General features: G+C 42.9%; 2 protein-coding genes across 8 annotated transcripts in view; one reads left to right on the plus strand and one right to left on the minus strand.

The window, feature by feature from the left end:
* Window positions 1-228: 228 nt before the first annotated feature.
* On the plus strand, window positions 229-14,383 carry MKRN2 (makorin ring finger protein 2). The gene is made up of 8 exons (XM_009287072.2): window positions 229-354; window positions 2,216-2,394; window positions 3,186-3,490; window positions 4,948-5,162; window positions 6,642-6,752; window positions 8,933-9,077; window positions 9,735-9,890; window positions 14,304-14,383. The coding sequence occupies exons 1-7, from the start codon at window positions 233-235 to the stop codon at window positions 9,876-9,878; spliced, it is 1,221 nt and encodes a 406-aa protein (XP_009285347.1). The 5' UTR covers window positions 229-232; the 3' UTR covers window positions 9,879-9,890; window positions 14,304-14,383.
* RAF1 (Raf-1 proto-oncogene, serine/threonine kinase) overlaps window positions 13,780-14,983 on the minus strand; it is an 81,932-nt gene continuing 80,728 nt past the window's right edge. For all 7 annotated transcript variants that reach the window (XM_009287069.2, XM_009287066.2, XM_019474090.1 and 4 more), the window contains one exon: window positions 13,780-14,930. In XM_009287069.2, the coding sequence (XP_009285344.1) occupies window positions 14,790-14,930 (141 nt within the window). In that variant the 3' untranslated portion in view covers window positions 13,780-14,789. The remainder of the gene's footprint in view (window positions 14,931-14,983) is intronic.

Here is a 14,983-nt window from a genome sequence, read left to right on the forward strand (position 1 = left end):
GCCTGCGGGCGGGGAAGCGATCCCCGGCCCGGGCGGGGCTGCGGGTGCAGAGAGCGGTTACGCTGCTTTGCGGGCAGCCTCCTAAGGGGGGAATCTTTATTCGAGGACGAAGCGGGGTCGGGCGCGGACGGAAACGCGCTTCGGCGTTGCCCCTGGGAAGGAAAACCGTTCTTGTGCTCATCTTTGCAAAACAGACTTCTCTGACCAGAGCTACTTCTCCCCCAGGTACTACATGCAGGGAGTGTGTCGGGAGGGAAATAAGTGTCTGTTCTCGCATGATTTGTCTACAAGCAAATCCTCTACCATCTGCAAGTATTACCAGAAGGGACAGTGTGCCTATGGAGCTCGGTGCAGGTAAAGACCTGACTCTTTTGGGGATGGGGAGTTCAGAAGAACTGGGCGTGCAGTCAGCTTTAAACTCCAGGGAATCAAAGATCAAGAAAAGATAGGAGTTTTTAAATGACAAAGGGAATGAAATAATGTGTTAAACGTGAGCTTTTTCTCCCCTGACCAAAACCAGCGTATGGATGCAATGTTACAGTTCTACCCTGCCTTGGCTTCAGCCGTTATGTGACTCTGTAGAAATTGAAGTTCAGGTTTCACGTATGTTTTCGTCTGGTTCGCATCATAGTAAGACCTATTAAATACAAAAAGCCAGAGCCTCCGATGTGCCGCTTCACGTGAAATGACATTTGGCTGCGTGGTTTGCTTTCCACGTGACTGAAGCAGCTGGAAGCGGGCAGTGTTTCGGCAGTGCTTCACTCCGCTCTCCTGGTGTAGCTCGTAGCCTCCTTTGTGCAGATTCTAACGCGAAATTTCAAGGACTTTCGGTCCTGTCTTAGAACAAAGTGTTTTTCTCACGCTCCCCCAGGTTTGGCGGGAAAGCTGAACGGTGCCACACCTTTTCCTGAAGTCTTCTGGTTAAAACTCCTTGAGAAATGCTCTAGGAAATACTGTGCGTTAGTTAACGTTGTTACATTCCATCAGGGAGGTGCCCCAGGGCAGCCCGTGGCTTCTTTGTGGAAAAATTCTGGTCACGGATGAGAAGCCTGTGTTTGTACCTTCACCTGGCAACACCAGGGGACCTGGCGGCATTGCTGTGATGGCAGTGGCTTAGTTATATTTCCTTTCCTTTGCTTAGCTCGTGGCACCAAACTTGGATCAGGAGACTGAACGTCGGTGATTTCTGTAGCTTCTGTTAGCTGCTCGCATCGAGTTAGGAACGTATAGTGTTGCTGACGGCCCTGTTATTCACGGGGACCACGTCATACGCTGGCCGGACCGTAATGATGGCTGCAAAGCCTGGTGCGGTTTTACTCCAGCTGTTTTGCTGGAGTTCAGGGCATTCGATGCGCGTAAGTGATTCGTGTGTATGGCACATCTGTAGGCACTAAGTACGGGACCAGAAACAGATACAGAGGATATTTCTGTTCCCATCAAAAAAATTCTAGGGTTCAGGTGTGTCCATGGCTTTACTGGACCAGCCTCTTTACTGCACTGATTGCTCTGCTGCTGGAGTGTACCTCCATAGCTTTACCGGATGTCTCGAGTCCTTTCCTATCCCGTATGCAAATGCTGCATCTTCTCCTGTGGCGTGGGAGCGTAAAGTCTAAGCGTTGCTGCTTGTAAGGGGAAAACAAGACCTCGAAATGTCACTCCTTCCTGCACAGCATTTTGATGTTGCTTCTCAGAAATGCCAGCAAACCTGTTTGTGTGAGGAGATGACGAAGATCTAATTTAATATGCACATGAATAATGTTCTTTCAGCTGCGCTGGGTGTCTCTGGAGAAGACCGTGGGAGCATAAAGTCTAAGCGTTGCTGCTTGTAAGGGGAAAACAAGACCTCGAAATGTCACTCCTTCCTGCACAGCATTTTGATGTTGCTTCTCAGAAATGCCAGCAAACCTGTTTGTGTGAGGAGATGACGAAGATCTAATTTAATATGCACATGAATAATGTTCTTTCAGCTGCGCTGGGTGTCTCTGGAGAAGAAAATAGAGGTGTGCTTTCAGAGGCATCCATTTTCTGAGGCTGAGAAACCTTTTAGTCTGGCTCTGAACTGAGCAGTTCAGTCAACTTGTCAGAACAATCCTTTAAAAAAAAAAAAAAGCAGCTATTCAGTTTTATTTTGTTTAAATATTCATCGGGGGAGCTGTCCCGCCACTGTGCCAAGTTTAGCCTTTGTAACACTCGTTCTGTCTTTTTCCTTTTGCAGGTACGATCACACCAGACTCCCTGCGTCGGGGGGTGCAGCGGCCCCTGCGCCGCCTCCCCTCTCGTCGGCAGCGCCGCACAACCCTCGCCATCCTCCCGAGCACAGCGCGCCGATAATCAGGAGCAAACTGCACGAGACTGGCAAACGGGAGAAGAAAACGCTAGTGCTCAGGGACAGAAGTGAGTGGGAGCGGTGCTGTGCTCGTCCTCCTTGATGCTTGATAGGAGTTAGGTGGTTTTTCTCCTTTTGTTACTTGAGTTTCATGGACAGCTGGAGAGGTGCAGTCGGACTTCCTACCCGATGAGGCCTCTTTCCTGGAAACGCTTGTGCCTGTCAGTGCCTTTTAATGACCGTGTCCAGCTGACTGGCTTTTAGCCTGGTGTTCCCTGAAGGATGGCTTTTGTTTGGGGGGATTTTGCGGGGTGTTTTTTTGTTTTGATTTGGGGTTTTTGGTCAAAATATCTCTGCCCCTCAGATCTTTTTGTGCATTTTGTACTTAACGTGAGGGCATTTGAAATGGTGAGAAACCTGGCTGCTTTGTGCCAGGGTACCTGGCGTGCGCTCTGTGGAGGATTGTGCCAGCCCTTAGGAACACAAGCACGGAGATGTCCGTCCACGCCTGACAGGCAGGACAGAGGAGCCGAGCCCCCCTGCTGCCTGCACCCCTGTTCCCATCTGTTCTCACTGTCGCACTGGATGGGCCGGTTGCCTTAATGTGAAACGAGAGGATTTTTTAGCCTATTTGTAAACAGAAAACAGCTGAAGAAATCTTGAAATCAAACTTTTCAGTAGGTAGTTTGTGAAAATTTTTGTGATTTGTGAGCAAAAGGGGCTTAGAGATGAGATTTCATTGAGGAGAAAACTTTTTTAAAAAAAAACTGGTAATCATTGGAAAGAAAGTATATGGAGCTTCTTGAGTGCGTTTTGTGCAGTGTCTTGTATGGTTCATATTATGTTTCTGTTTCCCAAGATCTGTGTGGCTTGAATGAAGAAAAGCAGAAACCCAGTGCCGCAAGCAGTGTGCTGTGTTGCAGTGACCAAAATGATAATCTGGAAATGAAGCCCCATTCGTATTTGGAAGCTATTTGCAGCGGACTGGAAGATCCGGTAGCTGGAAGCTCCTGTGCTGACGGAGAGCAGCTGTGTCCTTACGCTGCAGCGGGAGCGTGCCACTTCGGGGATCGCTGCCTTTACCTCCATGGAGACGTGTGTGAGATATGTGGATTGCAAGTACTTCACCCTTTCGACCAAGAACAGAGGAAGGCTCACGAGATGGTAATATTAACATGAAATTGGTGTGAGGTTTGCTTTGCTCAGTGCAAGGTTTGGTTGGTTTGCTCTAAAATCCAGAGATGTGTTTTGTAGAAGAGCCTGTTGTTCCAAAGAGCTTTTGTTTTATTGTTTGTCTAGCTCTAAAATGATCCTGAAAGCAGTCTGTTCAAGCATCTGGGGCTTAGTTGGTAATGATGATGCAGATAGCCTTTTACAGCAACTTCTTTTTTTCCCATTTCATCCTTATCGGAAACTTGCCTGCAGCCGGTCTGCTGAGTCACCTCTTTAAAAGTCTCTTCCTGGTCGTGGCTGATTTCAGGGCAGGGTCAAGTAGGGACAGACTGAACTGAGTACAGAGATTTTGGAGCTGAACTTGAAGTAGGATGGCTGGAGGGACTGGATGAGGAACTGGTTGGGTAAAGATGGGCCTAAGGGGCTGCTCTTTTCTCTGCCTGGCTACCAGGTTTAGGTCAGGGCTGGTCAGGAACAGGAGTTCTCGAGGCTGAGGAGGAGAAAGACCAGCAGCATTAGTGGTTACTGAATCATAAGTGTCTCCAGAATCTGGAGTAGAATCCAAGGGGTTAAAAATCTCAGTTTTTGTGCAGCCGGCATATACTTGCAAAACGTGCTGGCGTAGGAGTTCTCACTTCTCCCGGGAGCTCGTTGCTATCTGGCAGGGTGTCCCGTCACCGGTGCTGCCAGGTGCTCAGCTCCGGAAGCAGAGGTGTGTGTTGGATGAGAAGGTGCAGTAGTCAGAATGCTGCCATTAATGTGGAATTATTGTGTGTCCTTTTTTTTTTATTATTATTGTAATTTAAAGTCTTTTAAATTTGTTTTACTTGTCCAGTCCTGAGAACTTAGAAAAGCAAGAGGTAAAACTATGCAGGTATAACCAGCAGCTCACCTTGCAGTGCTGTGAAAGTATAAATCGGTTATTGATTGCCACTACTGGGATACTGTGCTGAGAAGCGCTGTAGGAAAGCCTGTAATGAGAGACTAATTCCTTAGCTAGGGTAAAGCTTAATATCTGGCGGATGAGTGTGGCCTTAATGCTAAGCAGAGTAACATCTTGAGTGTGGCATCCGTTCTGGACCCTGAATTAGACGGGTTTAGGGGTATTTGAAGCATTTCCTTGTGCAATACCTGTTCCAAGACAGAGATATAGAAAGGTGTAAATGAAGAGTGTTCGGGCAGTGTTCTGATACTCCTGAAGCTGCAGAGAACATTGGGCAGTTTTACTTCTGATACTCCTGAAGCTGCAGAGAACATTGAAGGGCTGAAATATGTGGTTGAATTTAATGTTCTTAGAATTAAATTATGACGATGAAGGGTAAGAATGATGCTCTTAATCAGCGTACCTTATTTTTCCTGTAATAGATCCCTTTCATAGACACGCTTGTTTTACAAGGAACAGGCTGATCTATGGACTGCAGTAACCAATGCCGTCTCTCCTGTGACAGATGTGCATGGCGACATTTGAGCATGACATGGAGAAGGCCTTTGCCTTTCAGGCAAGCCAGGACAAAGTGTGCAGTATCTGCATGGAAGTGGTGTACGAGAAACCATCAGCCTCCGAGAGGAGGTTTGGGATCCTTTCCAACTGCAATCACACGTACTGCTTGTCTTGCATCCGGCAGTGGAGATGTGCCAAGCAGTTTGAGAATCCAATCATAAAGTAAGTTGGTGTTAACCAGAGTCTCTTCTCTGTGGCCTGTGTCGGCGAGTTGGGCTCTCCGGTGTGCTTTGTCTTGACACGGAAATAAAACTGGTGATAAGGGATTCTGTAGCTGTAAATATTAACATAGCCATTAATAAATCCGAGCTCAGAAAATCCCAGTCCAAGCGCTGGCGAACGCCAGGACATTGGAGTTTGGCTGTGAGAAGAACTACCTTAAAGACGAGTGGGATGCATCGGGTATCCTTTGGTAAACAGTTTACTTACATGCTGTGGTCCTGTGCGGGAAGAGCTTGGCCCTTTGTAACTTAGCCCTCTCTCGTTGCGTTGACGGTGGGGCAGAGTGCACACGTGTGGACTCTGGAACAGCCGAGACCTTGTTAACCTGTGCCCTTCACAGTACCCTGCGTGCAAAAACAGTAACTCCTTTTTTTCTGTGTATGTGCTTAATTACTGGATTTTTCTCTAAATGATAGCTTACTCAAGCTAAATGTCCCATTAATCACACATTTATCTTTATCTGAGTAAATGCCTTCATCTTCTAGCTATATAAAAACTGCATTCCAAACATGCTCCTCCTTAGGTGAGAGAATTTAAAACATCTAATGAGGGAAATTTCCATTTTTTGAGCATCTCTCTGAAAACCCTCTCAAGTTACAAGCGTGCTGAGGAAAAGGTGGGAAGTATTTTCAGTCTTCTGCCAAAATAGACTTTTCTGCACAACTTTCATTATGAATTTCATTGAAGTGAACGTTCGCTCATTAGAACGTAACCTGTATTGGAGTCAAGCTTCTGGTGGACAGGCACTGAGATACTCTGCCTACAGTAGAGACTGTGAGGGGTTTTTTTCAGAAACGGCACCCTGGAAACCGGTTTGAGTATGGATTAAATACTAATACAAATTCTTCAAACATGTTTTTTACATTTCTCCATAATGGTGAACGTACCGGTCGTTGTAAAGCTAATCTAAAGGAGGGACTTGGCTTAGTTCTAAAAGCACTGCCTGCTGGGAGGCAAGGTGTTTTATGGGACTTACGGGGAGGGGGTAATAAAGCCTTTCCTAGGCTTGTTGAGGTACCTGAAGTTGCATATTTGATTCTTGATCTTTGTTCATGTAGAAATCCATCTCATAAAACCACTAAGTGAAGAACTCATCACTGCTGGTAGAAGTCAGAGCATGGGGATTAGCAAACGCAGTTTACTTCTGTGTATTGAGGAAATAAATACCTGTTACTTTTGTTCAGGTCTAGAAACAAACGCAAGGTAACGCACGCCCTGACTGCACTGAATTGGATCATTTTGATTGAAACTAATCACAAATGTGCACGTGTGCTGTACTGACGTGGGAGGAGGCGTCTGCTGCTTCAGCGTGACAAACCGTCTCCCTTTCCCTCAGGAGACTGCTGTTTCTGGCAAATTTATTCAGGAGTATCACTCTTGGAAAGTAAGAGCACTGCTGTTTTGTCTTGATCCATTAAGGTCTTGCCCGGAGTGCCGCGTGATATCCGAGTTTGTCATTCCCAGCGCGTATTGGGTAGAAGACCAGGAGAAGAAAAACGAGCTGATTGAAGCATTTAAGCAGGGAGTGGGGTAAGTTCAGTAACCGCAAATACTGTTTACATTGTCCCTGGCATAGGTACACTAAGACTTCAGTCAATCAAAGCGCCTGTATTTTTAAACTTTATGTAATTACAAACCATTCTACAGAGAACTCTTAATCCCTGTCAACACTTTTATTTGACAGCTATGAAGGGGTCTGTTGTGTAATTATAGATCAGAAATTACTCCAACTCACTGTGCTCTGAAATGTTGAAGCCATTTCAGTTCACTTGCCAAAATTGGCTTCACGCGTTTTCTGTTGATCCCTTAGACACAATTGCCTGGAAGGTTGTCAGTTACTGAAGAAAACAACCAGGGAAGGAAAATGTAATAGTCTCTTGAAATATGGGATAAAAATTCACGGGGCTTTTGCAATGTCTACTGGAAATGGTAAATACTACGGGACTGCATTCCTTTTATTGTCTAATAACGATTTGCCTGGTGCTCGGAGCACTGGGAGAGGTCTGCTGACGGGTAGTTTTACAGCAGCTTTGCAAAGCTGTGCTTGCCCGGAATGCGTAAAGGGTTGTGTAGTTCACAGAACGGTAAGACAGCATTACTTATCTCCTTGCTCACTCTTCTTAAGGTAAACAAGCAGAGCTGTGCTTGACCCGAGTGAGCAATGACTTTTTGCCGAAGGTTGTGCAGCTTTATTCTGTGATGTGCACCAACCTTTAAGCATGCCCTTTGGAGTACGGAAAAAAATAGGCCTAACTTAAGTCCGTGTGTAGCTGTTGCTTTTTCAGCTGCTTGGAAAGCTTTAAGTCTCCGAAGTCCTGTTATAACACAGCAGAAGAATCGTTGAAAGCAGTACTGCTCCATTAAATGAATCCAGCATCTTGCCTTGTTTTATCTTCTAGTCAGGCAAAATATTTGAATAAAATTAATCACTTCAAACTGAGGTTCTTCGGATACGGTTTGTTTTCAATACCCTATTGCTGTCGTGGTTTTTCATTTTAATTCATAAGGACTTTGGATTGAGGATAGTAAGTTGCGCTCAAAAGCCTCAGCTTAGCGCAGTTTTTGACTGGCCATGTTCTCAGTGAGGTAAGCTTTTGTGTTACTGGAGTAGAGGTGTCAGGTAGTGGTAGAAGTTGGGTTTTGGCTCCTGTCAACCTGTCGTGTAGAAGAGAATACAAAAAGGGGTTTTGCTTAAGTGCTCAGCTAAGACTAATACTTTGTGTTGGAGATAGATAGAATTTCTGCACCAAAGAGGTTTTTATGGATAGATCTCTTGGCAGTCAGTTTAACTTGAGGATTTAGTATTGCATGGAATGAAAAAATGCTAACAAAAGGGAGTCTAAGCTAAGAGCAGGGGTCATGCCCGCACAAATCCATTCCGATTTATATGCCAGCACAGGAGGGAAAAAGTCAGACCTAGAAACCTGGAAGTCGCAGACCACCTGAGTTCCAAACCAAGGCAAATTCATTCCGCTTTTCATGCACTGCCTGGTTGGGGGGGTTTGGTTCTGAGGGTTTTTTGTTATTGTTGTGCTTTGTTCTCCATTTAGTTGCTATTTGATAGACTGTATCTATACCTTAGGAACCAGTTTCAGCACTATTTGCACATTAAGTTTACAAGTTCAATTGCGTTTCCTCTGTAGTTTCCTCTTCAGATGTTTTTCATTGTAGAACAAGCCATCACCCCCCTCCCCACCGCCCCGAGTACTCTTGTATGACCTCTGTAAGGAACACCTTTACCAAAAGTTGCTACACAGCTACAACAGCTTAGTTGAACAACAAAGCTGATGGAAACTTAAATTAACAAAGTATTGTCATAGAACTTCCAAAGGAGATGACGAGAGGAACAGGTTCATAAAAATGTAGTGGTAGTAAATACAGGAGAGGAATGTTGCTAGAGAAATAGCAACGGATTTGTTCATTAGGATGAAAATGCATGTGTAGGATCAATGACATCCTTTGAACGTCCCTCACTTCCCATGTCTTAAGATAGTTAAATTTTTTTGACTTACGATGCTGTTCTTTTATGTCTGTCTTTGTTCGCTTTTGATGATCTTGCCCATCTATTTTGACTGCTGTCAGTTAGGGAATGGAAGACCAAAACTCTTGGTGTGTTAACAGGAGCAGTACTTTGCACCACTGACTAAGGCCAGTGAACTCTATTTCCTACGAGCTGAAGGCAATAACTCTCTCTTTTCTAATTAAATCAGGAAAAAACCCTGCAAGTACTTTGAACAAGGGAAAGGAACTTGCCCATTTGGAGGAAAGTGTCTTTACCTTCATGCTTATCCAGATGGGACGCGAGCTGAACCTGAAAAACCACGGAAACAGCTCAGCTCTGAGGGGACTGTGCGGGTAAGGGAATACTCCAGTCAAGTGTAACTAAAAACACATTTTGAATGTCAAGTGTACCACTTAAATATGTTTCATACCATGCATGGCCTCAGAGAAGTGAAGAAAGCGTCGTGTCCCTCAGTTTTCCTTAAGGCACGGGTTTGTTATTAGGGAAAGGAGAAGGCACCTTTCATGTAGCAGCAAAAATTTATTATCGTTTATTTTTTTCAACGAAGCCTTCTCATGGCAAACCTTTCTTCAAGGGAATTCTGCCGTTAGAGCTTTCGCCTGCGGTATTAAAAACTCATCTCGCTTGCCTGCATGTAGCTGGCAGTAAGACCAGCTAAAATGGTTAAAGCCTTCTCAAAAACTCGTTATGGCTTGGCCACCACCCTGAATGGTCAAGGCAGGCCTACTGGTTTAATTTAGATACAGCTTGTTCATGCTGGCTAGTTTGACCTCCCTGTGTTCATACTGTAACACTAAAGAGAGCGGTTGGCCCTTTGAATTCAACAGCGAGCGTTGCCGAGAGCGTTAGTAAATCCGAGCACAAACCCAGCTTTTGAATCTCAACTTCTTTTTTTTTTAAATGAAGAAGTAAGACTGATAATGGAAAATATTGTGATGGAACTGTGACAAGTACTGGTTCACGCTCAATCAGATTTTCTTCTATTCCAGTTCTTCAATTCTGTTCGTCTGTGGGACTTCATTGAAGACAGAGAAAGCAGGACTGTGACCAGCACAGACGGTGAAGTAACAGAACTTGGAGAACTTTTAATGCACCTTTCTGGGGCTGATGAGGAATCTGCTACTTCTCAATAAAGGGAACTAAAGGTGCTGTCTTCTGTAGCAATCTAGCTATTTATTTAGCAATGCTTTTACTTTCTACAGCACAGTTAGAATGAATGTGCCCTGTGGTTTACTTGTTCAGTCCTGGTAAAGTTTTCAGATAGATAGTTTTTGTATGGCAACAGAAATACTAAAATATATTTAAAAAGTTAAATTGATTGCATGGAAAAATAGCCCTTAATCCCAAGAGGGTTTTCTCCCTCTTCAGCATAACATAAGCTGTCTTGTGAGTTGAGTGGTAGTGTAAATACAGCTCCTCTCTTACCATTTAAAGCTCGAGCCATTAAAAACTGTTGCTAAATCTATTTTGGGTGTTTGCTTTTTTCCCCCCTCCTTCACTAAATCAACTAAACGTCTATCTACAAAAACCCACTGGGAATAACAGTCACTGTAGCTTTTTCTTCCTTGTAAAGGAGATTTAAGAACTAATACACTATACCTCAAAGTAGTGCCTAGAGTTCAGAATGAAGTTTACTGTATTCTTACAGCGAGTGTTTCAGTAGTGGGGCCTGGACACTGCCCCACTCTTGAAGACTCTGCAAGTCAAGTTCCTACCCTTGTTTTAAAATAATTAAAGTGTATAGTGGCAGGAAGTGTCTCTTAGAGCACCCGTTGTAAAGCAAATACAGCTGTGCTGATTATTACATTCAGGCAGAGCAATACTGGAGTGACAACATACAGCTAAATTAAACTTAGAGCACAAACTGGATTTTGGAAACTGTTTCATGAGAGCACGCAGTTACCTTCAATAGTCATTGCAACAGCAATAGTTCAATTGAAAAAAAAAATTAACTAGTTCAAATGTATTTAACTGGAAGGGAAACCTTGATTCGGGTTAAATGAAGTAGCCAAAATTAAATGAAGCAACTAAGTAATTTTCTGATCTCCTTATGTCAGTGATCTTATAGTTTGCAGCTCTATGACATAAATAATTTCAGTTACAAAAGAAACATTAGTTTTAACTGCTGCTTTTCTTACTGTGTGGCTGATACTTAGGCTTTTCTATCTCCACGTACCTCTAGCATAGTGAGCAATACCTTTCTGAAGCTGTAAGTACAGTCTTGGAACAGCCCCGTTTCCACACACCTCCCATCGCCAGTTGCAGCTGGCAGACAGCGTTACTGAAAGCACAGGCAGGAGTTCAACCGTTGCCCATGTAAGTGACATTGAAGGTGGCTGCACCGGTACTGGCAAGCTGGCTCCTTCACCTGTAGCAGTTCTTCAGGAGGTCTCTGGCTCCAGCCGCCCATTTGCCTCTTTCAGATTAAGGACAGCAACGTTCAAGGCCCGGGAGGTGTGAGGGATTAAGGCACAGCTCTCCTGAGTTAACAGAATTGTTACCAAATTTTATTTTTGTTAAAAATTTAATTCATGTTTGTGTTGCAGAAGCTCTGAGCAAAAGCAATTTGATTGTGAAATTTGATATATGAAGTTAATTCTGCCAAGTCATTTGTATTAACTTTGCAGTGAAACTAAAAATTCAGCCTGGACACAACTGAAATGGCTGCTGAGTAATACAGCGTTAAACCACTTGAGTACAAGCAGAGTTTTCTCAAGCACATTCAGCATACGATCTTAAAATAAATAGAGGGCCCATTTAACTGACGGCTTGAGGATAAGACTGCATGCCCTTGAAAGGTTGCTTGTCTGCTTAAAGATTCGAGCATTTCAGAAAGCTTGATTGTTGAGACAACAGAAATTTATTTGTGTTGTGAAGCGAAGTATTTAGAAACACTTGTGCAAAAAAACCTTACATCAGCACAGCAAATAGGGCGCTGCTTTGACAGTTAAAAACAAGGATCTAGGTCACTGTCATAAAGCAAACAGCAGGAACCTTAATCTGGGATTCAAACATTTTTAAATGGCACCAAGTTAGTGACTCCAGGATTATCCGCTTCATCTGTGGGCTGGCATTTCTGGGTCAAAACTGAAGCTGAGAAACACCCCGGATGAAAATACTACCTTTCTAAGGGTTCCGAGAGACGAGGGAGAACTGCCCCATCTCTGCTGGCCAACAGGTCCCTCCAATTCAACATGCAAATTTTGCTCTCTGTTCTGACCTAGGAAATGTAACTTCTCCACAATTACTCCTACTCTAAAGTTAATTTTCAGCAATGCTTACTGTGAAGTCAGGCCTTAGCTGGTCAGTATCCTTAACCACTTACTTGTCAGCTTCCATTTAAAACTGGCATAAGAAAGCACCAGTGAAGGTCTTTCTTACTCTAGTAAGTGGTATTAGTGTAATTCTTCATTGCCAGTTACAAAGGTGAAGGAAAATAAATTATCACTGGGAGAGGGGTAGTACTGTAAGACGAATGTTCAAGAGCTCTTGTCCAGACATAGTTCCTAACCCAAAATACTTACACCCCTTAGCCTCCCTGCTGAAGCTTGTTTCTGGCTGGTCTTACACATATTTTTTTGCCAGAGAGAAGTATTTTCAGTAATAAAATATACCGAAAAAAGTCAATGGAGAGGATGTTCTTTACCTTAAACAAGACATTCCTGATTTACTTTGCCCCAAGAAGACATAAACCAGGTAACAGTAGTCTGAAATTAAAAAGATAACTTGTTTTTCAAAGCTACCTAGGGACAACATAAAGAGACATTTTAATGTAAGAGCACAGTAAGACTTAGAAACTCAGACCTTTTCAATTCTTCACTTAGCAGCTTTCATCTAATTTGACATCCAGTGCTGGTCAAAATAAGCCTGTTTATCAAAAATATTTTAATTTTTCAAGAGACACATAACCTGTTTTAAAAATTAGGAGTTAACGGTTTCTTTTTGGAAATTAGAGCTTACCATTTCTCCTTTTTTTTCCCTTCTTAAAAACTCTTCTTTATTAAAATGAAGGTAAAATGAGAGATAAACGATGTTTAGAGAAGGCTGCAGTTAAAATACCAAGAATATTATTAAAAATCATGCAGAACGATATGGAACAGTTTCCGTCAACCCTCAGTTTACTCTTTAGCAAGCAAATTTTATGGTCATGCTCAATTATCACCTAAGGATTAATATTCCACCCTTCTTATAATGTTATAAGGCATTCTGTGGACAAACAGCCTAGAGATTGTTTTTTAAGTATGTATCTGGCTTACGTACTTACGTACTTCAAGTTCCTCTCTTCCCTCTCATAAGCGCTTTGTGGGTTTTTTGCTTGCTGCAAATAAGGAGCCGAAATGGCTATTTTGACATTACAGGCAGTTCAGAGTTGCACGCGTAAGCTGCCAAAATTCACAGCAAAAGTATTTTGCCTAACAGCTCTTGGGCAGCAGTTTAGAGTGAGGTAACAGTGGTTACAGACATCTTGTCTCTTCACTCACTAGACCGCAGCAATGTATTCAGATAGGAGCCCCATACTTCCCTGTACGCACAGAGAAACACAAAACCCCAAGCTTCCCTTCCAAGAATGGAAACCTGGCTTCCGTTCTTTCCCTAATGAACATATTTAAACAGCACGCTATTTAAAAAAATAATTTCTTAGATTAAACCACCTATTTTTTTTGTCATCTGCGGAGTTCAGCCAAGACAACAGAACACTCACTTCTGTCTACGTAGAAACAGGTTCACAGAAAATGCAATGCAGAGGAAAAATGGTGCAGTTAAATAGCTTGATAGCACATCAGTGTAGGTATCTTACTAAGTAGATGCTGCTGAAAGATTATTACAGTAGAATAAAAAACATCTTGTAAAGAATGTGATTTGAAACCTGTAGGTTGTCATATCAAGTGTGTTTTTACTTGAACTGCTATTACCTATCCTAGTAACTTTTAAAAAATAATTCAGAATGTCATTTTCTGAGTTTTTCATATCTAGATGTACATGTCAGAACTATGAATTACTACATTAAATGATGACATTGAATCTTAAACCTAAAATTTAATTTATTTTATTAAAATAAGATAATCAGAGGAACCTTGGCTTACAATAAATGCATTTTCTCAGGAGCAATAAAAACAAAATTAAAACCCAAATCAGCAAGAAAAACTGTATATGCTCAGTTTCCTCTTGATAGTGCATCTCTTGGACGACAGCTTCAGATGGGATGAAGACTACGCTCATTTTGCAGAAGTATACGGATAATGTTAATTAGCCTTTTCTCAGCCACAAAAGCCTGTCTTTCCGCACTTACCACCTCATTGGGCTGCAAGAAACAAGTCAATAGTACCAAAGTAAGCTGCTTAAGTTACTGAAGATGACCATAGCAAGACTGGCTAGCTTCCTTCTCTGAGCAGTACAGTTCAGAATATGTTCCATTCTTTTGCAAGAGTTTTTCTTCTATGTGCAAAACTATTGCAAAACTATTTTGTGTTGAATTAGCATTTTAACTTATTTCATTGGCTTGATGAAAGCTCTTAGGCAGGAGCTGATTTCCAGAAAGTTTTTTCCTCTTCCCTCAGTCTTGTTTGCAGATACCCATTTCAGGCAAAACTCCCCCAGCTTGAAGTGGCGTACGGCACGGGGCAATCAAGGAGCACCATAATGCATCGTCTTTCCTCAAACGCCGAGGCAAGCCATCCTTGCTGTAAAAAATACCAATTTATCAACAGATTCAAATCAATCCAGAAACACTGCCAAAGAAACATCCATCGCTTCTGTGTATGGGAAAAATAAGGCTCAAGTGCATCTATTAAAAAAATAGTAATAGATCTCTTGATTCATAGTCTGTTAACTATCCCAGTAAAAGAAACTGTAGAAAAAGGCAATGTGGAGCTGTGTCCCTGCAGGATAACAACTGTAGAAATCCTTAGCAGCTTGTTCTTAAAACTGGGACGTGGATAATCCTGCTGGCACTGATCCTGTACACCGAGGCATTAAAAGCACAACTTCTGTTACTTCTGTCCCTTTCCCATCACTGAAGAGAACCAGGGACGGGGAGCACGATCTTAAAACACGGGCAGTCTTGTGGATGTTAATGTGCATGAATTTATGTCCTCTGTGTGGGCGGCACGATGCAGAGATGGTTCAGAAGCACTCCGGTTGATTTTGGGTAAAGAATGTTGCAACAATTCAATGGACGACAGTATCTGAGGGAAACACACATAAAATGAAAAGGCGGCTTGTTAGAGCTGCTTGTCTT

This window comes from Aptenodytes forsteri, unplaced genomic scaffold, assembly GCF_000699145.1.
Source record: "Aptenodytes forsteri isolate BGI_AS27 unplaced genomic scaffold, ASM69914v1 Scaffold105, whole genome shotgun sequence".
NCBI lineage: Eukaryota > Metazoa > Chordata > Aves > Sphenisciformes > Spheniscidae > Aptenodytes > Aptenodytes forsteri.